General features: G+C 42.5%; 3 protein-coding genes and 1 long non-coding RNA gene across 9 annotated transcripts in view; 1 reads left to right on the top strand and 3 right to left on the bottom strand.

Moving 5' to 3' along the window:
- Window positions 1–10,987, bottom strand: part of tp53 (tumor protein p53) — a 10,990-nt gene extending 3 nt beyond the window's left edge. Inside the window, exons 1-11 of one of the 4 annotated variants that reach the window (XM_077011624.1) lie at window positions 10,842–10,987; window positions 5,664–5,783; window positions 5,290–5,332; window positions 5,001–5,183; window positions 3,078–3,264; window positions 2,549–2,661; window positions 2,064–2,173; window positions 1,824–1,966; window positions 1,665–1,741; window positions 1,490–1,593; window positions 1–1,165 (exon numbers count right to left, since the gene is read on the bottom strand). The exon at window positions 1–1,165 is cut by the window's left edge and continues 3 nt beyond it. In XM_077011624.1, coding sequence (XP_076867739.1) covers window positions 1,069–1,165; window positions 1,490–1,593; window positions 1,665–1,741; window positions 1,824–1,966; window positions 2,064–2,173; window positions 2,549–2,661; window positions 3,078–3,264; window positions 5,001–5,183; window positions 5,290–5,332; window positions 5,664–5,783; window positions 10,842–10,888 — 1,224 coding nt within the window. In that variant the 5' untranslated portion in view covers window positions 10,889–10,987 and the 3' untranslated portion in view covers window positions 1–1,068. Of the gene's footprint in view, window positions 1,166–1,489; window positions 1,594–1,664; window positions 1,742–1,823; window positions 1,967–2,063; window positions 2,174–2,548; window positions 2,662–3,077; window positions 3,265–3,704; window positions 4,897–5,000; window positions 5,184–5,289; window positions 5,333–5,663; window positions 5,784–6,589; window positions 6,757–10,841 lie in introns of those variants that run through there. The other 3 variants (XM_077011622.1, XM_077011623.1, XM_077011625.1) reach the window with 3 other exon arrangements.
- LOC143518823 (uncharacterized) lies at window positions 6,694–9,619 on the top strand. Its single transcript, XR_013132282.1, has 3 exons — window positions 6,694–7,134; window positions 7,582–7,744; window positions 8,911–9,619. It is a non-coding gene; the product is annotated as an uncharacterized LOC143518823 (long non-coding RNA).
- A 2,237-nt stretch (window positions 10,988–13,224) lies between the features above and the next one.
- Window positions 13,225–20,454, bottom strand: gps2 (G protein pathway suppressor 2). Of its 3 annotated transcripts, XR_013132281.1 has the most exons (13): window positions 19,858–20,454; window positions 19,352–19,469; window positions 18,902–19,011; window positions 18,578–18,690; window positions 17,853–17,932; window positions 17,495–17,574; window positions 16,402–16,576; window positions 16,067–16,150; window positions 15,874–15,950; window positions 15,443–15,538; window positions 14,523–14,606; window positions 14,221–14,389; window positions 13,225–14,030 (listed from the first exon to the last, which is right to left on the bottom strand). XR_013132281.1 is itself a non-coding variant. In XM_077011617.1 (12 exons), the coding sequence occupies exons 1-12, from the start codon at window positions 19,858–19,860 to the stop codon at window positions 13,938–13,940; spliced, it is 1,113 nt and encodes a 370-aa protein (XP_076867732.1). In that variant the 5' UTR covers window positions 19,861–20,454; the 3' UTR covers window positions 13,226–13,937. The 3 variants fall into 3 exon arrangements, 2 of the variants coding, with proteins under 2 accessions (XP_076867732.1, XP_076867733.1); XM_077011617.1 differs by lacking the exon at window positions 14,221–14,389 and having other exon boundaries at window positions 13,226–14,030; XM_077011618.1 differs by lacking the exon at window positions 14,221–14,389 and having other exon boundaries at window positions 13,226–14,030; window positions 20,312–20,451.
- A 512-nt stretch (window positions 20,455–20,966) lies between these two features.
- Window positions 20,967–23,201, bottom strand: LOC143518821 (gamma-aminobutyric acid receptor-associated protein). The gene is made up of 4 exons (XM_077011621.1): window positions 22,980–23,201; window positions 22,218–22,296; window positions 21,951–22,069; window positions 20,967–21,784 (listed from the first exon to the last, which is right to left on the bottom strand). Exons 1-4 carry the CDS (start codon window positions 23,067–23,069, stop codon window positions 21,704–21,706), a joined length of 369 nt encoding a protein of 122 aa, XP_076867736.1. The 5' UTR covers window positions 23,070–23,201; the 3' UTR covers window positions 20,967–21,703.
- Between the last annotated feature and the right edge of the window lie 373 nt (window positions 23,202–23,574).

Below are 23,574 nucleotides of genomic sequence, written 5' to 3'. Positions count from 1 at the left end.
TTTGATGGAAAAAAGTAAATATTTATTGGGGTTTTATAGTAAACATACTATTTACCCAATAAACAGTATGACAAGTAGAAATGTGATTACTTAGAAAAAATATTTTATAAAAGAAAAAAAAGACATCAGAAAAAACAAATGTGTCAAGGATACCAGGATTCTAGGTGCCCTGAGAATTACATCTAGAATTAGATCTTTTATTGAAGATATGCTCAAGGGGTGGGGCGGTCCATCTATGACACAGAAAAATGTTTAACCAATCAAAACAGCTCATCATTCAAGTGAGAGAACAAACTCAGGGTTAAACTCTGACCAATCAAATAAAAAAACAAGGTCCATTCAACAAGTTCCAGAGGCAGGAAACAGCCACCTCAAACTAACGTCATAAAACAGATTTCCTAGCTGCACCTGAGATGGTTTTTTTTTTTTTTTTTTTTTTTGGACAGTTCATTTTATCTCATTTTAGTAGACGTGCTTTAATAGACAAGCAGCGTTGTTCCGTTTTTTTTTAATAATATAACTGGAAGAAGAATACAGTACAGTAATACAACACTACCAGACACTTCTCTATTCTCTAGTTTTAAAAAGGTGTTTAAACAATTGTAAAAACTCATTGCAACTGTTACAAAAGCATGGGCCATGATACAAGTGACCCCCCCCCCCCCCCCGCACCCTCAGAGCAGGCCTGCACCTGCACGCGCCCCAGCCCGGCTCAGGAAGCCAGCCCAAACGCGGGATGCGGCCACATGCGGGACGCAGCCACACGCTGTCAGCCTGCGCCCATCTTGAACAACCTTCAACCGAACATTTAAGGAACAGTGGGGGGGTCCAAGGGAGCGGGAGTCAGAGGTCAGAGGTCGGGGAGGGGGCACTTAAAAGAAAACAGAGAACTCCAGGTAGATTTTACTAAAAAGCTCAAGATCTCCCTTCAACCCCTCAAACATTAAACACCAATGTCTTCTCTCTGGATAGGAAAAAAAAATGGGGGTAGGGGAGGTTGATCCTCTCTCTCTCCTGCTCTCTCTCCCTCTCTCTTGCTCTCTCCACCTCTCTTTCCCTCTCTCTACCTCAGTCAGAGTCGCTCTTCTCCTCTTTCACCATCAGTTTCTTGCCACGTTTGGGCCCTGGAGAGACGCCATCCTTCTCCTTCCTGTTCCTGGCCAGACTGAAACACACAAAGGAAGAACAAAACAATAACGGCTTTTCCATTCACCGGATTCTTGTGAGTTTGGAGTTAAGTCTCTCCATTTTGCTCGATTCGAATCCACCCCTCATGACGGTAGCCTACGTCATTCAAAGTTTCTTCACATAACCACAGTAGACAGAAACACGACTAAATTCACATTTTTATTGCCCAACTTTTCGGAAATGCGGGTAACGTTTACGAAATGTGTGAATGGAACGCTGGCAATGAGGTGACCAGTAGCACAGCCACGTGCTACCAGGTTAGAAAGGAAGGGTGTGTGTGTGTGTGTGTGCTCATACTCACAGCTTCTGCCGGTACTTCTCCAAATCAGCAGGGGGCACCATGTCGCTGAGCTCCAGACCCTCATTGATCATCTTCAGTATCTCATAACGCTCCTTACCCCGCACCTGTGAAGATAATGAGTCAAGTTTTCCGAAAAGGAAACCACTTCACAGTTGAAGATGATGCGTGCGTGTACCAGCAGGGTGTAGATCTCCTCGTTACTGCTGCTGTTGGTCTTGGCTTTCTTACTGGTCTCGGTTGGGGGCGGGATGCCTGCAGAACAAACGTGTACAGGATTAGTCTGTGCTGAAGGACACCGGCACCCCCACACGCTGGGACGCGCCCAGACACTCACTGCGCTTGGTGGGGCCGGGGGCTTTGGTGGCGGGTCTGACGGGATCCTCCTGCTTCCTGGCGTTGCCCTCCTCCGTCTTCCTGTCCCGCCCAGGACACGCGCACACCCGCACCTCGAAGGAGCGACGGCCCAGCAGCTGTCCGCTGTTGCCCGGCAACAAAGCAGTGATGTCAGCACGTTCACACATGCTTGGAGAGCAACGTTCATGCATATGTTCATTGACACACACACACTACTCACTCTTGTGTCTCCAAGGTGATTATGGTAAGAATAGGTCTGCGGTTCATTCCCCCCATACAGCTGCTGTTACACATATAGTTATACAGGACGGTGGTGCACTCTGAACCCACCTACACACACACACACACACACACACACACACACACACACACACACACACACACACACACACACACACACACACACACTCACTCCTGTTGGTACCTTCCATGAGAATAATGACTACACCGGCTAGTTGCCATTACACTTGCACATAACCCAGTAACCAAAACTAAATTGTTTGGTTCTTTTAGGTTGTCAAATGAAAGTCCAATTTGTATGCACACAAGATCAAGCGTTCCTATCTTTGAGAGTACATTTGGTAGAGACAGCAAAAAATGAAGATAAACATCAAAACGTCCACTATGTCTAACCTCTATGAAGACTGATGATCTTCCGTTACTAATAACCTATAGTGGTTAATCTATATGCAGGTGTAAACAGACCTGTGGTGGCTCGTAGGGCACCAGGACACTGTGTCTGAGGGTGTTGTCATCCTCCCGGTAGACTGCTCGGGAATTCCCTTCCACACGCAGCAGATGGCCAGGAGGGGCTAGCACTTAAAACACACACACACACACACACACACACACACACACACACACACACACACACTGAGCCCTAACAAACCACTAAAACATATACACAACTGGACTCTTGAGTCTGTGTTTGTGCACCATTCTGACCTCTGAGTGTTACAAGTACTGTGCATCTCATCCCACCCCATATTAAAACTTTAAATGTGCCATTTACAAACATAGTTTGTATTAGAATACAGGTTAGGATAAGCCAATAGGTGAGAATCATTCTAGTCTTAGTGAATAATGATAAAAAGGAGTGTTTTGGTCTATGAAGAATACCTAACCAGGAAGTATTATGTCAGTAATAAAATAAAAGTTCCCTAATTGGAAGTATCCCGTTTTGTCATTGGCTCCATGTACTTGAGTGTGTGTGTGTGTGTGTGTGTGTGTGTACCATTGTTGGTCTCCTGTGTCTTCTCATGATGGGGACAGCGACGCACCACCTCGGCTACGTGTTCAGATTTCTTATATACGGCTGTGGCTCTCAGCACTGCCCCCGGTGGCGGTGCCGAATTCACCTCCATCTGCACCGGACATGTCTTGGCCAGCTGGCAAAAGAGCTTGTTCAGATCAGGAGAGTACTGCACAGGAGAGGGAGAGAAAGAGATGGATACAATTAGCTGCCACAAAAAATTTATTCAGTAAGAAGTTCTGGAATGCTCACGTCTGTGTAAGGAGGCGAAGCCATATTCTGACCAGCCTTTCCATCCAAATGAACACGGATCAGCGTACTGAGAACAGTGACTTTACACAGAGCATTCTGACTAAAGAAGCCATCTAAAGAAACTACATAAAATATTGGAAAAATATGTATCAATCATTTGGTGAAATAATGTCTGATGCAGTCATATAATCCTGAATGGATTTGTCATATAAAAGCACCAATATGCACATCAGCACAGAACAGACAACTCCATTGACTTCAGTTAATAAACTTTACTTCTAATTAAATTAAGTTTGTTTAATGTAAAATATCATCCTCTACAGCACAGATGCACACGCACAAACACAAACCCCTCACCTTTGTTTGTCTTTCTACAAAAATATGATGTCTGATTTTCATTTTCAATTCCTTAGAAGTCTGTTCTGGTTTAGGATGCTGCTCACTGACCGACAGACGGCACTTTTCTGTGGTTTGTCGCTCACTCTCTCTCTCTCTCTCTCTCTCTCTCACACACACACACACACACACACACACACACACACACACACACTCACTCACACACCCTCACCCCTCCCACACGACTCAGCAGGCATGTTCAGACATGTCTCCACTTCAGCCAGCACGTTCTGTAGTCATATTAATCAGCAAAGGCTCAATCACCTAAATAATTCTAAAAAATGAAGACAAAAATATACTCAAGAATAAACAGCAAGTGTCTTAGACATCCATAACCAAAATCAAATGGCCCTGACTAATATGGTTTTCAGTGCCTTTTACACACACACACACACACACACACACACACACACACACACACACACACACACACACACACACACACACACACACACACACACACACACACACACACACCTCAACCATTTCTCTCCCTGCGATTTCCCAATGGCCAATCACTATAGCATAAATCTCGGGGCTAAAGACAGTACCCGGCAGGTAAATTCCATCATTTATTCACCATCTAATACTTAAAAAGCAAACAAAACCTTTGTTGGGGGTTGGCTTCTGGGAGGGGCAGTGGGTTAACCCCGTCACTGCTGGACAAACTTCCAGCGTGCTATCTGGAACATGCCTGTTCATGTCTTCATCTAACGGTGAATGGCAGTGACACCGGCAAAAATATACCATCATAAACCAAGCATAAGGAGGAGTGGACAGTGCAGCCGCACAGTTTAGCTTTGCTGTTGGTCTCAAAATGGACGACCAGCCGAGAAGAATGGAGAATGAATAGAGATTCACGGTTTCCGGGCAACGCAGCTTCATCGCTCACCAGAGACTATAGGTATGAGGACATTCTTGAGGACAAACTGAGTGTGAGTGTGTGTGTGATCGAGTGAGCATGTGTCTGAAAATATGCTGGTTGTGCTTAAGTATATCTTGGTTTTGTTTAATTTCTGTAACCCTCATAGAATTAAAGCATGCCTATGCTACACCATTTCCCAAATTCCTGTGATCACAGACACTAAACGACATTTAGTATGATCACATTCAGTAAGACTGGTTAAGAATCAATGAATGAACGAATGAATGAATAAAACTAAGCAAAAAATACAAGTCTCACGTCCATATATGTTTCATGTGTCAATAGCCCACTGCTTGCTTGCTTTTGTGTGTGTGCGTTTGTAACAGGCTCACCGTGCAGGTGACCGACTTGGCCGTACTGGACTGCTGGAAGCGCAGAGTGAAGCCGTAGGCGCCCGGGTAGTCGGTGGTGACGGGGACGGTGGAGGCAGGAGGGGAGGTGGAGGGCTGGGGGGCCTCCATATGCACACAATCAAACAGCACGCTGTTTATGTCCAGCTCATCCAGGTTGAACTGCTGAAGACACACAGCCAGGTTCAGTCTACCAATTCCTTTATCGTTTTGTTGCATTAAGACTTGAGGCGTACAAGAGGGTGACTTAAGTGAAATGACCGCCGCTTACCTCGTTAACATTTCCCCAAGTGCTGTCGTCAGGTGGCGGCACCCTGTGCACACAAAGACATGGAAGCAAACATGGAGAAGAGAGAGAGATCAAGCACAGTAAGAACTATCCATCTTGGCACAACTAGTGTTAAAATAGCATACATGCGTCAGTATTTGGAAAACATCTTCAAATCAACGTCAAATCTTAAACACCCACTCTTTATACAAATAACCGATTTAGAGTAATACGGCTTTGTAATCTCATAATGTATTTCAAATAAAGTCAAAAATACTAATTATACTAAAAATACTAAAAGTCCCTAATTCAACATGTATACAGTATATAGCATGCCAGTCACATCCGAGTATTGATCATAGATGGTGGCAGCTTACATCAGGTTCTGAGACCAAAGTTCTGCAAACTCTTGACTCTGCGTGGGCTCCTCCATCACGTCCTCTTGGGTCTCCAGTACGGTCGCAAGAGGAGAAAGAGGGTAGAGAAGTTCAAAAAAGCTGAAGGAGAAAACACAAAAAAGGCTACATATTTACATCGGTAGATCAATCAAGTTTATCTCTGAAGTGTTAGGAAGGTTAGCTAGGAAGTTAGGAGGAAATAACTGGACGCTGTCAAAACTGACAAAAAACATTACATTTCTTCACAACGCATCAGTTTAGTTTCTTCTAACGCAACATCTGCAGGAGCTCATAACGAGCTAGATGAACGACTAACAGAGTGTTTAGCTTCCTGCCTACCTATGCTAAGGTAGTTCAGATGTGAAGCTAGGCTAGCTGTTAGCTACATTTTATTGAATGAGAAAAAAAACGTTTGCGTTTGAATTAAACTTTTAAAATGTCATATGACGTGCAAACGAATAAGGTACCAGACACCAGTGCAGTAGAGTCATTATTAATGTTAAATTATCTCCTCACGTCATGAGAAATGTGGCAGCTAGCGAACTAGCGTTAATGTTGCTTTTACTAAACATACCGAGCAATAACTACATAGCTCTCCAAATTCAAAGCTAACAAGCTAGTCGGCTAGTTATTGTCACCAGCAATGACATGCTAAGAAACTACGAATATCTAATTAGCTAGAAGACGCTGATAAAGGGGAAATGCGCCGTTTGAGGACGATCTCGTCACCGCTACACGAAGTTAGCCACCTAGCCGCCTTCACACTTGACGTTACACCAACGTCTCTATAAAGGCCCCGTTCACCGCGGTGAAACTCAAATAAACTCCTTGTCATTTCCATATGCGTTTTCGCAGAGCCCGGTCCAGACTAGCTATCCAACACGGTGTGCGGGTCTCCTAAATACCTCCTCCTCCCGTCGAGTCCCTCACGGCGACACCGAGATAGTGCTGAGTCGTCCGGATCAACCCTAAACAAATTAGCCACTTCCAGCTCCGAAAACTCCACGCGACGGTGGGATTCCCCAGAAGGCGGGGTCGTGCGGTCACGTGATAACATCACGTCCAATCCGGGACGGGATATTTGATCTAAAAAAAGATTTAGTTTAAAACGTCCTCGCGATAGTGGGAAATGGAGGTTTTATTTGGCCACACGCTGCTTACTTTAAAATGACCCGCCAGACACTGGGGCATATTTAGTGAATACGCAGAACGCTTTAATAGGACGTTATATCCTAGTTTAGTAACATTAGTGGTTTTATCCTAAATTCAGTCTGTCGACACCTGTTTCTTGTTATAAGCGACTTCATAGTATCATTTGTACGAGGCCGAAGTAACTTTTGGTGTACTTTTGGATTATTTTAATCCAACCAACGTTGGGATCTTCTATATTCTATCATCTGTCAAAATGTCCATCATCGCTCACGGGAGACTGGCAGGAGGAGAGAATGAGGTAGCTCACGGAAAGACAAGATCACGAGAAACATGCTACTGTAGTGAATTAGGCTATATATTAGAAAATACACGCATAGGCCTGCCAACCGGTAGAAACGCCAAACTGATGCACAAGGATAACTCAAAATAAGTGTTTGTCATTTTCTAATATACTACAATCAAAGCACATGTACCAACATGGACATGTGTGAGAATGAAGACTATCCGGAGGTGGGCTGCGTGATCTGGACAGAAATGCCTGTATATAATTTTAGATCCTATAAGTTAGACTAGGCCCAATATTTTCGTTTGACATAATTAACCTTTTGATGTTTCTCCACAACTCAATCATGTCACAGCTGATCTATATATGAAACTGTCGAACAGTCAACTTACTCCCCGCATTTCTTACAGTATTGAAAAGTTGCATTTTCAATTTCATCTATCACTGCTTCATTCCATTCAGACTGAAAGCGACGTGATGAGTAGCCTGCCCCATGAAACTGGCGAACGGGCTAACGGCGCAATATTGTGGGTGCTGATGCAAAACACTGCTGAATTGATACGGCAAAAGTTGAGAGGAGCTATATTTCCACAAGAGGCTTATAGAGGCGTTTACACCTGTTCGGGTAAAAAACACTGAAGAGCTTTAATCTTTAAAATTGCGCAATCCAGTATGGTATTGAACGTCTCGTGTATTGCATATAATATTGGATGCATGTCAGGATGTCCGTTTCTGATCTTCAAATTTTGTTTTACTCGCTGTTCTCCCGAATGGTGGAGGATAACTAGCAACACAATCGTATTGGTCAGTTTTGGGGTTTCTTGGTCATTCTCCACTTCCTCCGTCCACTAGTAATTTTAGACCAATAATAGGACGGCAGGTAAAGTCACAGACTAAGTGGACGAGCCTAATGGAGCCTAGTTAAGCCTAATGGAACAAGAGTGTACACTTTTGGTTTGTTGAAACTCAAATGACCATAGGTTTTCGGTATTCTACTCAGTCCAATTAAACTGTCTGCCCATGTCAGACCACAGTCGTTTCCTTCAGCGTTTTCCATAGAAGTGTCGGGGGACAGAATGAACTACCTGCACTACCCCATGTGACGCGGAATTTTCACCGCGAGCTTTACTCAGAAATTACGACGAGAAAAAATGTCTTGGCCTTTTCTTTCTGTTATTGCCTTGTTTAGCACTAAATCATTACATGCAGTCACTTATCAGATTCCGTTTTATCATTTGCCGCTACATACACAACTGGGAAATTAGTTGTTAAATTGTATTGCATTATGATTGTACTGACCACATACCATGCACAGAATATGTCGTTTATTTAAATTTTTGCTGTATAGACTTAGACAGCAAATTAAAAGATCAGCAACATATTAAGGTAATACGAGTTGTTATTTTAAAGTAAGGATAAGTAACCTTAATAACAATGCCAAGTGCTCACGTCGCTACCCAACCCTGACCAGCCTACGTTTAGTGCGGTTTACACTGAGCAGTGCCGAAACCCATGCAGCAGAAGACACACAGTACTGTAAGGTCATTTTGCAATGGGACAGAAGTTTCAGAGGAGTGTTCGATATTGTATTTGTAAAATACTTTCTGCAATACTTTTTTGCCCTTTTGCAACGCCTGGTTGTATCTTGTGCCCCGTCCTAGAGGTCTCATATTTGGAGTTAACGTTATTAGTACACATTCACATATTTTATATTAGTATATTTACCATTGTCATGTCTTTATGATGTATAGAGGCACGCTCAATGCTAACTTGTCTGTTTTTTTTCAACAGGAAACAGTGTCATTATAGTTTTATGGGAGTATTGTATGACTTTTTTAGTTCCATCTTATACATTAAATAATTTGTTAAAAATAATGCTATCATGAAAGCTTTTACAAGACAACAAAGGACAAACCACACCCTGACATTTGGCCCTCATCTTCTCCTCAAGTTTTATTAAACAGAAAATGAAGATGGCTTCCTTCTGCAAAAGCACCATGTGCTCAGCTCAATTGAGATTATTCTATAATCGGAACCTCATCTTGTTTGATTTGTAAAACTGGAATTTCAACAGTAAATACAGAATTTTTATATTTCAACATGTTAGAATGTTAGGTGTTAGAATGTTCTCTCAATAAATTAAACATAAATAAATTAAAAATACAATTGATACTATATTATAACACCTGAAACCATTACAACTCTGCTGAAATTTACAAGAAAAGGCCCAGTTAAATTCACAACGAATATCTCAATTGGAAAAAATGTTAGATTATCTAATTACACGTTATTCCCCAAGCACGTTTTGGTGGTATTTTAAACTATGAGCAGACGTGTGCCTACTTGTGCTAATGGTGTTTAGCATTTAATGAAAAGGTCAGATGTATGTGAAAGCTAACTTTAGGGCAGGGGACATTTAAGATACTAGTGTATCTTCCCATTTACTGCATCCTTTTTTTTACCTAATGTGTTTACATGTAAAATTCCACATATGCATACGTGCTACTGGTCCTAATCTAATACCGTCCTAATTTCATCATTGTTCTAATTGAATAAAATAATTCTGATGAAATTGTTGCTGTAAATATTAATACTATTCATTCAGAACGTTTATGATATTTTTTAAGTACGATCAACATAGGATCAACTCCATTTTATGTGTATTTCCTTATTAGGCTTTTTGTCCCATAATGTAGCATAGTGAGGATTAAATTTATCAAAGACAGCATTTTATTAAGTAAAATGCTTTAACAAAGTAAAATGCTGCAAAGACATACAAATGATAGAAAAGCAGCAAAAACTATTTTTACAACCTTCTGATCAAAAAAGCCCAAAAAGACAGACTTCTGCCTCTTAACTGAAACCTCTTAAAATGGCTGACTATGTGAGCAAGAACAGCATGATCTAAATTTTTCTTCCAGAAACCAATTGAAAATAGTTTTTTAACTTATCAGTTGAGTATGAAAAATCAACACGATCGGTTTTTGTTATAAAAATGACTTAATTCTTCATAGTCTTGCCTTGCCCTTACAGAAAAGCACATCACAGCATGTAGCAGCATAATGTGTCTGTGTGTCTTCACCAACCCTCAACAGTAAAAAATTGCGACAACAATAAAACTTAGCTGAAATGAGCAAATAATAATGTGAACATATCCTCAATTTAATTAACTTTATAGAAATTATCTATCAATGGCAACTGCTTTAAGTCACCCACCTGTTATCATAGCCTGAAACTTCATCTTTAGATACATCAAACCCATAAGAAACGCAATTCGAAGTCGAAGGATACTCGGTTCTCATGTTCAAAAAATTAGGGAACGATCAGTTTGGTAGGTAAATTGCCACTTTTGTGAGTATGGGGCAGGTAAAGGCAGTGGTATGAATTTTGTCATCAAATGTATCAAATAAGAGACTAAAACGTCATGAAATTGGCGCGATAGACGACCAATAGGATTTCGTGCACGTTTCTGATACATTGTAGCACCGTATACCTTGCACAATACCAGGCAGTATGTTTTGTGGATCTATAGCATGTGTTGAAAGCAGTTGTAGAAACAAGTCTCTTATAGGAACTTAGGCAGAGGTGTTGTGACGCACACATGGTAGCAATAAATTAGTACGAAGACCAAAAATAATATATGTAATGAAAATATTGCATGCGAAATTGAGGTAGATAGATCAAGATCGAAGTAACCTGAAGTAGTAGGAACGAAAACAAACCTTTTCCACAGAGATATGGCTGTCCCCGAGATGATGTACCCATCCATTCATTCAGTCGCAGCTGTACTTTCACTTTGAGACCTGCTCCAAATCAGCACAGCTAACCAAAATAAGCTCTCCGTCGACAAATCCTCTAGGTATTGTCATTTGTAGTTATAGTCTTTTATTTTTGTAGCTGGAAAAGACGCATCTTCTGAATCACCAGAAGGCAGGTTTTTCCTACCCCCCCCCCCCCCAACTCCCTCCCTCCTCTCTCTCTCTCTCTGCGCTGGCTGAGACTGCATATTCAACTTCCGCCTTTTTTTTTTTAATGGCTGCCCTCAATGAGAAACTGGTCAGTCACTTCTCCAAACTCGCTTTTACTTTTCATTTATATTCTAAATGATAACGGCAGAACAGCTGTGCTCTTTCAGCTTTTCAGATTGTCATAACTCACACTTTCATGTTCTCGACATCAACAGACCTTCCCGCCTGTGTTGTCACGTGTCTTCATCATCTGTGCTTATTTGACTAACTGCTCTGAATGACACCGCGTGCGCACGCGCACACACACACAGACTCACATCACTGCCTGTGAGCAGCTGACTCAAAGCAAAACAGTAAACTCGAAAGGTGTAAAAGTGCCTTTCTGTTGTTGTACTATTTTCAAACGACATCATAAATGAAGTTTATTGTCAATATGAAACACAAACACAAGTCATCGCAAGACTAAGACAGAGGATGTGGCATTCATTTTCTGACCAGCAGGTCCTGTGTAGTTCAGATAACTGGGGCAAACTGAGAGAGGGAGGGGGAGAAAAAAGAAGAGAACAAAAGGGAAGGCAAAAAGGAGAGCAGGACAAAAATGAAAATGGAATGAGAATGGTGACTGGCTATTGAGCCCGTATTTGGTAGAGATTTGTTATAGCTATGAGGTTTTGGAGAACCCTCACCATATCTCTGTGGCATCCACCCTAAGTACAGGAGCCAGAGAGCACTGTGAAGAGGAAGACCTCTGAGGTCAGCAGTGAGTGGGCGGGCAGGAGGTGAATCAACTGTTAGGATTGTATTCTTAAACTGTCACACACGTACACATATTTTGTCCTCCTTTGTCTTCACAAGCACCCACATCACTGCACTTTCATATTTTGTCCAGTGCTTTCCAAACACACACACACACACACACAGTGGCACTCTTTTACACACACACACCAATCAGTTCACATGTGTAACATACCGTGCATTGACACTAATCCAGCAGTGTACAAGATATCATGGAATCAACATGGTTGTGACAAATACCACCAACATCAGTTAAGGGGAGTGTCACCGGCTGTGAAACTACGATCCACATTTTCACCCGTTCAAACCTGCTGGATCCCACAGTGTCTTGGACAACATCACCAAACGTGGAAAAAATAGCTGGGTAAATACTTGATGGTACTTCACGGTACTTTCCCCAAGCTACTATTCTAATCTAGAGCTGTTCTTTCAGTTCGGTTATGATTAGAGAGAAGATATGATTTACACGCCGACTACGTTAACGGTCATGGTTTCTCTAAAGGTTTGTGTGACAGGCATGTTAACCACAAATAAAAAGTCAAATCAAATAAATGTCAAATAAATGTCTACCAAGCATGTAACTCTTACAGATCTCCTGTAGGTATTGTCATTTAACACTGACTCTATAACATGGAGGATTACTCAATTTCAAGAACCATGTTCAAACTGCTTAGTTAATTCTGACTTTTCTTGTAATGGCCATTAAGTCTAAAATTATATCCATTCAATGCTCTGCCAAATAATGAATGTAATACTACAAACGTTGGGATTTTATAATAATCTGATCACGTTTTTAAATGTGTGCTTTTCCTTCCTGTTGTAAGCAGGTTCTCATATAATGGAAGGTTTAGAAATTAAGAGAAAAAAGGTTTGTGGCGTCCCGCTTCCCAGCAGAAGCGTGCAGATATAGAGCAGGGCTAATTCACTATCAGATGACTGAGGGAGACCAAGGCCACGTGAACACAGACATCTTAGTTAATAGGCAGCGCGTGACGCACAAAGCAGCTCCGATGGCCAGCACGCAGGAGTGTAAAACACATCCGCAGTCCTGGTGAAGTCAGAAGCTTTCTTGTCCATTAACTTTACATCTCGTGACAGCAAAAGCACCACAAGTCACCACACCACAAGAGTATGGGAGATTCATATACTGTAAATGCCCACACGTCTCATTTCAATTAACATACATTGGGAAGGAATAATTATTAATAACTAGAATTATCATCAACTACTATTATTATATAATGTTGCATTTGCATCCAATTGTCTGGTTAAGCTTACCTGTTTCAGACAGGTTTGTGTACACACACACACACACACACACTCATTTAAAAGTCAAAGAGCAAGTTATATTTCCTCATAACAATTTATTACCATGTATAAGATCTGTTCTCATTTTTAAGTGCAATTTTGTCAAATTCAGTTAAAAATATCAGATTTAAAATTAGCATTTTAGGAAAATAATAGGAAAATAATTCTTCCCCTTGTCTGCATGGTCAAGTGTGTGCTGGGTTAGGGGACACTTTCGTCAGCGTGTACACACTTTGCCCTGAGAGCAGGTTTAAGCACACAACTATGAATGAGAAGAAAAAAAAAAAAACACTGGTCAATCTGTTTCAACACTGTCTGTTCAATTTCATGAAATTATAACTGTTACATTACTGTGTGGTTCAAAATATGCAGAGTTGAATGCCTGTAACTCATACCACACAATGTGCAACTTGTTTTATACATTTTTGTATACTTTCCTCCTGTTGTCATATTTTCTCATTTGGCACAACTGACGCATATCCAATAAAACTAGAACATCAAATAAGCTCACTTTGCAGATAATGGCTTATGGGGGCCAACCCTGTGCTTCTGTAGAGACAGTTACTGATCGAAGAGAAATGCAAAACTATGTCCCCATGCTTATGATACCAACGTTCATGCACGTTCTCTATGAAAAAAGATTACAGCTTGTATGCAACAGTAATGTGCTCAAGGGCAAGTGAGTCAACTCAAAACAAACCACATAACTCATTCACCATCCCCTACATCGTGAATCCGGCCGTCCGTCTATTTGCCATGGTGATAGAACCTCTGTCCGGATTGGCCGTGAGAGAGGTAGGCGTGGCGTGGGGGCGGCTGTGAAGAGCTCTGAAACGTGGCCTGCAGGACCAGAGAGAAAGGCGTGCCACGAGTCAGTTGTGTTTCAGGAAGCACAAACAACTCAACAAAATGTACCAGGGAGCTACTTCAGTTTCTGCGGTCTTCACGGGACATAGGAACCAGGTTTCTCAGACATTGAAACAACCTCAGAGTTGCTTTGACAGAGCTAGCTGCCCGTTTGAATGCTTACATGTGATCGCTAAGAACGTCGTCCCCTCGTTCAGGCAAGGCTGCTGTAAGCCAGTCCCCACACAGAAAATAGCACATTTCATTGGTCAGATTTCCTGTCATCTTGCTAATAGCCTTGCATTACAGAACCCATCAGGATATCACCAGAACACATACACAGCAGCGAGTCCCTGCAAGCACAGTAATGAGCAGTCTGAGCAGGGTCAGAAAGGCCTTGTTTAATCCACTGTTTCACAAGGAACCCATGAGAGTTTCAGCCCCCCCGATCGCAGGAAGCAGTGTGGGCAGAAGTGCAGGACTCACTGCGTGCGGCGGCTGTGCGGCGGTTCCATGGGTGAACGCCCCAGGGGAGGCAGGCCTGGGTGGATGGGCATACGGCAAGCCAGTCTAGCCAAAAAGCAAAATGGGGGAGAAAACATTTTTTACAAGAATTTAAAAGTCGCATGCACTGACTTATAAAAATATATAAGATTCTTGTGGTTGTTAAATGGTCAGTGTGTTACTGGTGACAGATTCTCCCACACAGGTCTGTAATTACCATTATGCCCATTATGCTACATTGATAAAAGAATGGCTCCACAAAACATCATTTACTGCCTGAATGTTCATTTAGTTCATTTAAATGCAATAGCTAATATATGCAAGATATTTCTCAGCTCATGTTATGATAAACAATTTTGTAAAATAGGGCACATTCAACATTCCAAGAAGAAACAGGTGACATTGGTCTAAAATAATATTATTGCAATTTTGTTCATTTTTATAGAATGCAATAATCAGGCATTCATTGTTAAATATCTAAATAGTTAATAGCTAAAGTAGGTGATTTATGATTAAAGCAGATGATTAATGGTTAAAGCAGGTTATCAGTGGTTAAGCTGGTAATTAATGGTTAAAGCAGGTTATCAGTTGTTAAGTAGGTGATTAATGGCTAAAGCAGGTGGATAATGCTTCCCCACCCTTTACCTGGCATGCTGCAGTTGGAAAAGAATTAAAGCACTGGACCACACAGGGTCCTTACAGGCCACACTGAGAATCTAAAGCATTATGGCAGGTCTATGTTCATTATAGCAGGTCTATGTTCAGAGCACAGGGACAAGCAGGTGAACGAGTAGCAGCAGGAAAGGGCCTGATGTGTTGGAAGGTGCCGTCAGTCTGACTGAACACGGGTGTAACGTTGCAGCTGGCCTGTGGGGCAACAGGGCGGCGCTCTCTCCCCTCACCTTGGCGGGGGGGATCTGGACAGCGATGGTGGGGGTGGGCAGCAACCCCGCAGCACTGGCATGGAGAGCCTGAGAATGAATGGGCCTCAAGGTGCTCTGTGCACACACACACACACACACACACACCCACACACACACACTTATGACCTTAGGTACCATAGGTTGGTACTTTCTGAATACAGCGGACGCATTCATATCTACACATCTTGCGTGACTGAGCAGGCTTTACGCAAACAGAGCCAGACTCTGATTTTCCATTTTCAGAACAGTTCTAGTCGATCCCATTTAATGCTGAACACTTCCAGTACACCAGCCTGAAATACTTTTAAATTATTTATATATTTGATCATTTGCATATTATCCCATTAGATCTATTTTCAACCAACAAATAGAGAGTGAAGTGTTTTGGACTCATCCTTACTAACACTCACAGAATCAGTAAAGCCAGACTGTTGGTTGGCATGTTCCAACTGCTTCTGTAGGGGGATCCCAGCACTTGGGATAAAACCTACAGTGGAAAATACAGAGGGAGAAGACATGCGGGGAGAAAGACAAAGAGCTCAGGACAACTTTTACAAAGGTGTGAACACACCCACACCCACAGCGCTACAACCACACCCCCACCTGGCTGGGACGTGAAGTGGCTGTGTACTGTGTAGGCCTGCTGCTGATGCGGTAGGTACGGCATGGCCTGGAATGCTGATGCACCTAGAGGAGTGAAAGAGAAACACCCCAACTTACACTCTCAACTACACACCACCGTACACTCTATCAGAAAGATTTTTAAAAGGTATCTATCTCTAAATGGAGGCCAATGGGGTTGTTGCTTTTATTCAGAGTTTGTGCAATACTGGGCCAAGCTAATCTCACTCACTACTTTGGTGTTTCGATTTTAACTCATAGCTGTGTGCAAATTCTGGCTCGGCCTGCAGGGGGTGCTGTCGGGTGGATTGCCGCACCTCTGATCTGGGCACTGCTGGCGTAGCTCACGGGAACTGGCTGGCTGGGGGGGAAAGGTGAGGCGTGCTGGGCCTGGGTGACACCGTAAGGTCCGTGACCCGGCTGAGCGCCGGAGTACTGTCCGTGTTCTGCTCCAGATGTGCTGTATCCCGCCTGAGACTGGTAATGACGACCCTGCAGGGCCGGAAAGCAGTAGATCCTTACAAAGACACACACACAACCCCAAGTACAAAGACAAGGCAAAACTGAAGAGATTTGCACACATGCACGAGCACACACACACACACACACACACACACTCTTGCATACAAACTGAACTCTGGTTAAAAATAGAAAGGAACATACAATAGAAAGAAGACAGCACAGATACGGAAGTAATCTAGCAATGTCTGACAGTTATATCTCATTTATAGATAAAATGAGTTAAAGCATCTGTGCATACACACACAGTCGGAGGCACACTGCTACAGAACATGCTGGTCTCTTCATAATGTTAGGCCTAAACTTTGAACCTCTTCTGAGTTCTGAATCTTTTCTTAATTTCTAAAAAATCCCAGGTATTTATGTGCGGTTTCTCAGTGACGTGAAGTGAATTTTTGCTGCACAAAAAGTGTGATTCTGAGATGATCCAGCACTGCTTTAAGCTGCTGTGTGTGGGAGATGAAAAATGTTGAGTCATTCAGAAAACTGCCACCTATCCACTCCCCTCAAATCTGACCAACCACATAGCACCACAGTTCAGTTCACTTGCTGTGATTGGCTAGTATAAGGAAGCAGGGAAGGATTGCTGAAGTGCAACAACTGCTGTAAACCACTCAGTTCAACTAACGTCAGCAAGGGGGCATTTTAGCTGCCATTTTCGGCGCCATTTCATGAGAATTTCAAGACCTGATGTGAATGAAGTTGCAAAATCAGCGATTGTCCCTAGCTCACCCGCACACAACTGTAACTATTCATAAGAACGGCACGACTTACTATGAGTTTGCAGTTATGAGATTGTTACTTATTTTACTTCTTTTATGTTGCTATTATGAGCACCATGACAATGCAGGAGGGCAGCAGAGGAGTGCGGTGCAGAGAGGTGCGACTCACAGAGATGACGGGAGACTGGAACAGCTGCTTACTCCGCTCACCCAGCAGGGCCGCCGGACGCCCGTGACTCACCGGACTTGCTGGTGTGTGGGAGGGGGGACGACGACAGAGAGAGAGACACACAGACAGAGGAGAAAAGTAAAATATAAAAGCTTCATAGTTTCTAAGTAACCCATTTAGCTCAGCGTCTGACTACAGCTACGCAGTTGTACAATCCCTCCTCCCCCTTTATCCTCCCCCAGTGGTTTGATCCATTTAGCGCATGGCTAAAGCTATAGAAGACTAGCAGAGCCTCCCACGGTGCTGGCGTGGCTGTACACCTGTGAGGGCGAGGGACGTGTCGGCGGGGGACACTCACCCTGCATGCTGAGCAGGTGCTGCCCTGAGTGGATGGCCATGCTGGGCTGGTAGGCTGCAGACGCCAGAGTCGTCATGTCACTGCCGGGACCATGGAAACACACATTACACGGGCCCGAGCCAAGGGGCACGTGGGTATGCGCCGCACTGTTCCTGGGGCCTAGTTCACCTGACCGATCCGACGGAGGCATAAATATTCAGTGCTGAAACGCCCCCGGGGGGTTTCAGTGTTATGCCTAACTTACACACAGCAGAGGAGTCACTGCACACACACTAGCACTCCGCACCACCCTGCCAGCTAAGAACAGTGTGTGTACGTGTGCCTCAGTGTATGTGATTATATGTGTTAGTTTGTGTGTGACTGTGTGTCTCAACCGTGTATGTGTTTACTCTCTATGTTTGTGTGTGTGTGTGTGTCTCAACCGTGTACGTGTTTACTCTCTATGTTTGTGTGTGACTGTGTGTCTCAACCGTGTATGTGTTTACTCTCTATGTTTGTGTGTGTGTGTGTCTCAACCGTGTATGTGTTTACTCTCTATGTTTGTGTGTGACTGTGTCTCAACCGTGTATGTGTTTACTCTCTATGTTTGTGTGTGACTGTGTGTCTCAACCGTGTATGTGTTTACTCTCTATGTTTGTGTGTGTGTGTGTGTGCGTGTGTGTGTGTCTCAACCGTGTATGTGTTTACTCTCTATGTTTGTGTGTGTGCGCGCACATGTTCCTTACTTCTGTTCTTTTCTCCTGCGTTTCTCCTCCTCATGTAGGACTTTCTTCAGCTGCAGGAAGAGCTGGTGTTTCTCCTCCTGCAGACCCTGCAACTTCTCCCCCATCTTCATGATCTAAGAATGAGAGCGGAGTGGGGAAGAGAGAGAGAGAGAGGGAGGGAGAGAGAGAGAGAGAGGAACAGAAAAGGAACAGAGGAACAGAAATCGAGGGAACGAGAGTGTTGAGTACAAGGTCCTCCACTGTGTGTGTGTTATTTCTCACACCTTTATCCAGACTGGACATTCCTCACTATGAGCATCTGAAGATGCCTTTGCCTCCCCTCACCTGCTCTTTGGTCTCCTCCAAGGACATCCGTTCCTCCATTTCTTTCTTCCTCTTCCTCTCTTCTTCTTCCTTTAGTTTTTGCTCCATCATTTTATCAACCTCTTCCTCCTCTGTTTAGACAGAATATGCAGACAGGACGGTTGCGAGTAATGTCAGGATTGTGGTCAGGAACCCTTAAAGAAGTATACTGCCGTGCATCATATACAGGTGCAGATACACATCTACCTGCACTCAACGAGCTGTAGTACATGATGCCTCAAAACAGACACAGCACGTCAAACCACAGGAACAGCACTGGTGGGCATTTCTTGCCAACATTGGTGTATTGGTAATCATGCATGCTACACTTTAATTGGGTCAATGCTGTTGGCTGCCACCAGTCTAGGAATCTCATTAGTTATGTTGTTTCTGTCCTAAGGGTTGACGGTAACGTGGGTACCAAGGCCTCACCCTGCCTCTTCCTCTCCCTCTCACGCATGATGTGCTTGTGTAAGGCACGCGCCATGGCGTTGGACAACTTGGGCCTCTCCAGAAGCGCAGGCATGATGGTCGGGATTGGCGGTGCCAGCTGGGGACGCAAACGGAAGAAAAACACAATCTCAAGATACGACAGAACGTACTAAGAAGACGTAACATGCTGGAAACATTACAAATCTGAGTAGGTGTAAGATGAGGCAATGATACAGGAGTTTAATGAAATAAATTGATGGTTACGTTTATTATTAAGACGAGAATTAGTAATGCGACTGCAGAATACTACTGGTAAACCAAAAAGTAATGACATGATAGTTTCTAGATTACAAACATGTAAAACAAATTTTTATACACAATATATACACTGACGTTTATTACAAAAGTCAGTGTGGCTCCTATCTTACGTCACTGCACAAAAACACGTAGCTGTCAAATGAGGACATTTCTATAGCTGTCTAGCGTCCATAACGTCACCGACTTACCATGTCAATTCTAATAACCACAGACAATCTCAAAGAGCAATACAGACTACCACTCAAAAGCTGCTATCTAGCTAGATAAATGGCGAACTGCTACTTCGAGAATCAAGGCAGCTAGCTAGTAGCTACTAGTCCACAACCGGTAGCAACTTGCCAATGCCCTGAACTAGTTATTTAACAACCTAGCTGGGCTTTGTCTTGGTTCCACAAATATGGCCGGTTAAAGCTAAAAAGGCTTGCATAGTTAGTGTAAGCTGATGAAAGAAAACTAGGATATCGTCTCTCCGGTTATTCCAAAGCGGCAACTTGTCGTGTAGCTAACTAAGCTAGCTTGCTAGCTAGCTAGTAATAGGTTGCTACAGTGACAGTTTAGCCAGCTAGCTTGCTAAAAAAAACAAACTGTTCAGCTACAATTGAAGTCTTAGAAATAAAATCGTGGAATCTTCCTGGAACGCACTTTTGTCCGTTTATGAGATTATAAGTTCAGCTTGTTTGAAGGTCTAAAAATACTCTATTACTGGTATATAACACTTAAACAAGGTGCGTTTAGTTTTTCTATACGTCAATTACTGCCAAAAAGAAAATGGCTAAGAATTTATGTGTCGCACTTCCGGCGAGGGTGCGCCCCTATGACGTCAGAGAGACGGCCCATTTTCTGTCAACCTTTTCACCACTTTACTCACTAAACTAGTTTACTAAGTTTACAGATAAGCATCAGAATGTAATTTCACAGATGACCTAGAAAATCGAGTGAGTGGAACGACTATCTATTGTTCTTACTAAGAAAGGAGGAAAAATGGCATGGATACAAATGGTCACAACTTCTGTAACATCCTTGAACTCAAACATGACTTTAGTTAATGATATATTCTCCAGGATCTAACCAAACGGAAAGACCACGGACGTAATTTTGGGGGGGGACAGGGGGGACATGTCCCCCCCACTTTTTCAAAAGCCGGCTTTGGTCCCCCGAGTTTTTACGGTTAAAAACAAATATTTAAATAGCGACGAATCCATGTCCCCCCCACTTTTGAAATCAAAATTACGTCCATGGGAAAGACTGTCCTCTACTGCACATGAATTTAAAATAAAAGAGATGCAAGACAAATGACAACATTTTTCCATCAAGTTTATAGTGGTTGCAAGATTAAGCTTTTACATAGCTGCATGACTGAGCTACTGGAAAGCGCAAAAAAAAATCTACACACGTTTCTCACAACTCTAAAGTACATCCCCATGAATGGGTTTATATCGTACTTAATATATTATAGGATCTTTCTGTAATAAAAATAATAAAATGCAAAAGAAACAAGCAATTTCCTGTAAAACAACAGAGTTGACACGAGGAACTGAATCTATGAACTAGATATTCAAAAATATCCACCCTCAGGAAAAAAGAGGGGGCACAGGTGGTCAAATCATTATTGGCAAGATACATGCATACAATGAGGTTTTTTTTTAAATAACAATTTTACATTGTATTGTAGGAGTCCAGTTCTAATAATGGTTGTGATTGCTAAGAAGCTGTAAGAGCAAAACATGGACAAAGAGAAGGGGCAGCAGCTGGAGGAGATCAGGAATTAACTGCAGCAGCAAAGAAACCTGCCAAACACAAAAGAAAATAGAGTAGCAGATACAGAAAGGAAGTGTTAAACCAAAAAGAGCAACGTGTGACTTTACAAGCAGCACGTAGTACAAATAGGACTCCAGTTCAGGAGAGGATATGAAAGTGCATTGATCATACACATTCTGGTAGACTACTAGATTTATTGTTTGGTTTTTTTTCTTCATTTATTTATTTTTACTGGATGTGTAGTGGGTTTTAGGAGATAGGGAAGGGATACAATGGCTACATGTCCGTCACCCTGTCCCCATAGACACTTTCGTCACTATAGGCAATGTAAAGGAAGAAGTCCTCCTCGTGGTGTTCCTGTAACAGAGAAACAGTCCAGTGTGACATGACAGACATGTGAAATATGACATACGACATACTCTCTCAGTAGTCTATAAGTAAACGCATATATCATAAATGCCAAGTGCACACTATGCTGAATGAGGTTAGGGTAAAAATAACCGATTGAGATCGTGTGCCGCACCTGGTAGAGAAGGCCCATGGTGGCCGACGTGGGAGGAATGACGTTGTTGACAAAGAAGAAAAGTGCATCTTCAGCCCTCAAGTGGATTCTTTTTCGGATCAGGAAGTAGAACTGTCCAACTTTAAACACAAATACAACATTAATATAGTACTGCCAGATGTTAATCAGTAGTAGTATTCACAATTTGTCAGGTCTGATTTTATTCCAGCTTCAGAATTTGTTTGGCTGACTGAAGATCAAGTTTGATTGAAGTTGGTAGATATGAACCTGTAAGGTCAGACGGAACAAGATATTTCTTCTTGTCCAGATCTCCTATTCTGGCTTTGGGGGCTTTCTCAACAATCACCTAAAAGTAATAGTAAAGAAGAATAATAAGTGAAAAAGAAAAGACATTCAGCCTGTCTGCAATTCAAAGGCAGAAGCATGGACTATGATGAGTCTTGGCCAACTAGATCATCTAAATATCAAACGACTTGGAAGAAGGAAACTGCACAAAGCGCACAAAGGAATATCCATAAACTTAAATTGGTCTCCATATCAAATAAAACAAGATGCATCTTTGAGCCACACCTCGATGAAACGTAAATGCCAATTTTCAGTCACCGATCAGCATCATACGTTGCACAAGAGTTGTTTTCCTTAATCAAACTACTACAGTCCGACCAAGATGTTATGATGTAATGTAGTCGGGTGTTTTAATACATTTTGTTGACAGTTCATACAAGACTGTGCTTCATTACTTTTTCACTTTAGTTTTCATAAAAGCGATTTCGAAGGCAAGGATAACCAGTTAGCTAGCTAGTTATAACAGCACATTACAGTCAGTAATCGTACTAGCGAACTTCATCAACGTGATAACAGCGACCATCGACTAATTAAGTGAAGTTTCGACATGTCACGTAAATGTTCCGACAAACGGCAACGCTACCACTGTTATTTTGCTTTGTCGACTACAAACTGGGCTAACCGCTGTTATTGTCCGCAACAACAGGCCAGCGGGTTAGCATGACGAAAACAGATCCGACTCACAGGCACTCTGTCCGGGTATTTCTTTCTAATTTTCTCTCCCTCGGACCGTCTCTTCTCAAATGGGTGCTCTTCTTTGTACATAAATTTCATGGTTAACGATTGTGGTGTATAAATATCCGTTGAAATCTGTCGTCGAAGTGACAGCCACAGACGGATTCCGACTGGATGTTTACAAACTGGCTCGGTTTTGATAAATGCGTCGAAGGCGGAAGGAGATCCGATAACACGGAAAAGAGGAAGGCCTACGTAAGTGCGTAAGAACTTGCTTAACCCGCTTCGAGAATCACAAGAACTGCGTGACATGTAGCTACGTAATTAGCAGAGTGGGGGCAAGTTAGTTAATACAATAAAATGTTTCTTGCAAAAGACATATCGCAAAAAGAATACTCGACGATACTGCACAATAGCCAAATCGAGCAGGAAAGGTCTGACATGAAAATAAAGAACCCCGACAGACAAAATTTTTATCACTTTGAGGGGAAACATGCCTAACTGTCAAAAATCTAATTCCTCTGGTGAACCATATTGCTAGTTGTCATTTTACCACCATATAGTAACACACATAAAATTAATATAAGACATTTGTACATTTTTG

This window comes from Brachyhypopomus gauderio, chromosome 7 (assembly GCF_052324685.1).
Source record: "Brachyhypopomus gauderio isolate BG-103 chromosome 7, BGAUD_0.2, whole genome shotgun sequence".
Taxonomy (NCBI): Eukaryota; Metazoa; Chordata; class Actinopteri; order Gymnotiformes; family Hypopomidae; genus Brachyhypopomus; species Brachyhypopomus gauderio.
The sequence above is the reverse complement of the archived record's forward strand: the minus strand, read 5'-3'. Positions and strand labels throughout refer to the sequence as shown.

What these genes read in the sequence shown, in the direction of transcription:
- gps2 (XM_077011617.1), bottom strand. An exon ending in GAGGGAGAGGAAGAGGCAGG is followed by an intron (nt 19,012 to 19,351) that starts GTGAGGCCTTGG and finishes CTGTCTAAACAG; the next exon opens with AGGAGGAAGAGGTTGATAAA. An exon ending in CCACTTCACGTCCCAGCCAG is followed by an intron (nt 15,951 to 16,066) that starts GTGGGGGTGTGG and finishes TTTCCACTGTAG; the next exon opens with GTTTTATCCCAAGTGCTGGG.
- LOC143518821 (XM_077011621.1), bottom strand. Translation starts at nt 23,069, where the DNA reads ATGAAATTTATGTACAAAGAAGAGCACCCATTTGAGAAGAGACGGTCC. An exon ending in AATACCCGGACAGAGTGCCT is followed by an intron (nt 22,297 to 22,979) that starts GTGAGTCGGATC and finishes TATTACTTTTAG; the next exon opens with GTGATTGTTGAGAAAGCCCC. An exon ending in CCATGGGCCTTCTCTACCAG is followed by an intron (nt 21,785 to 21,950) that starts GTGCGGCACACG and finishes TCTCTGTTACAG; the next exon opens with GAACACCACGAGGAGGACTT.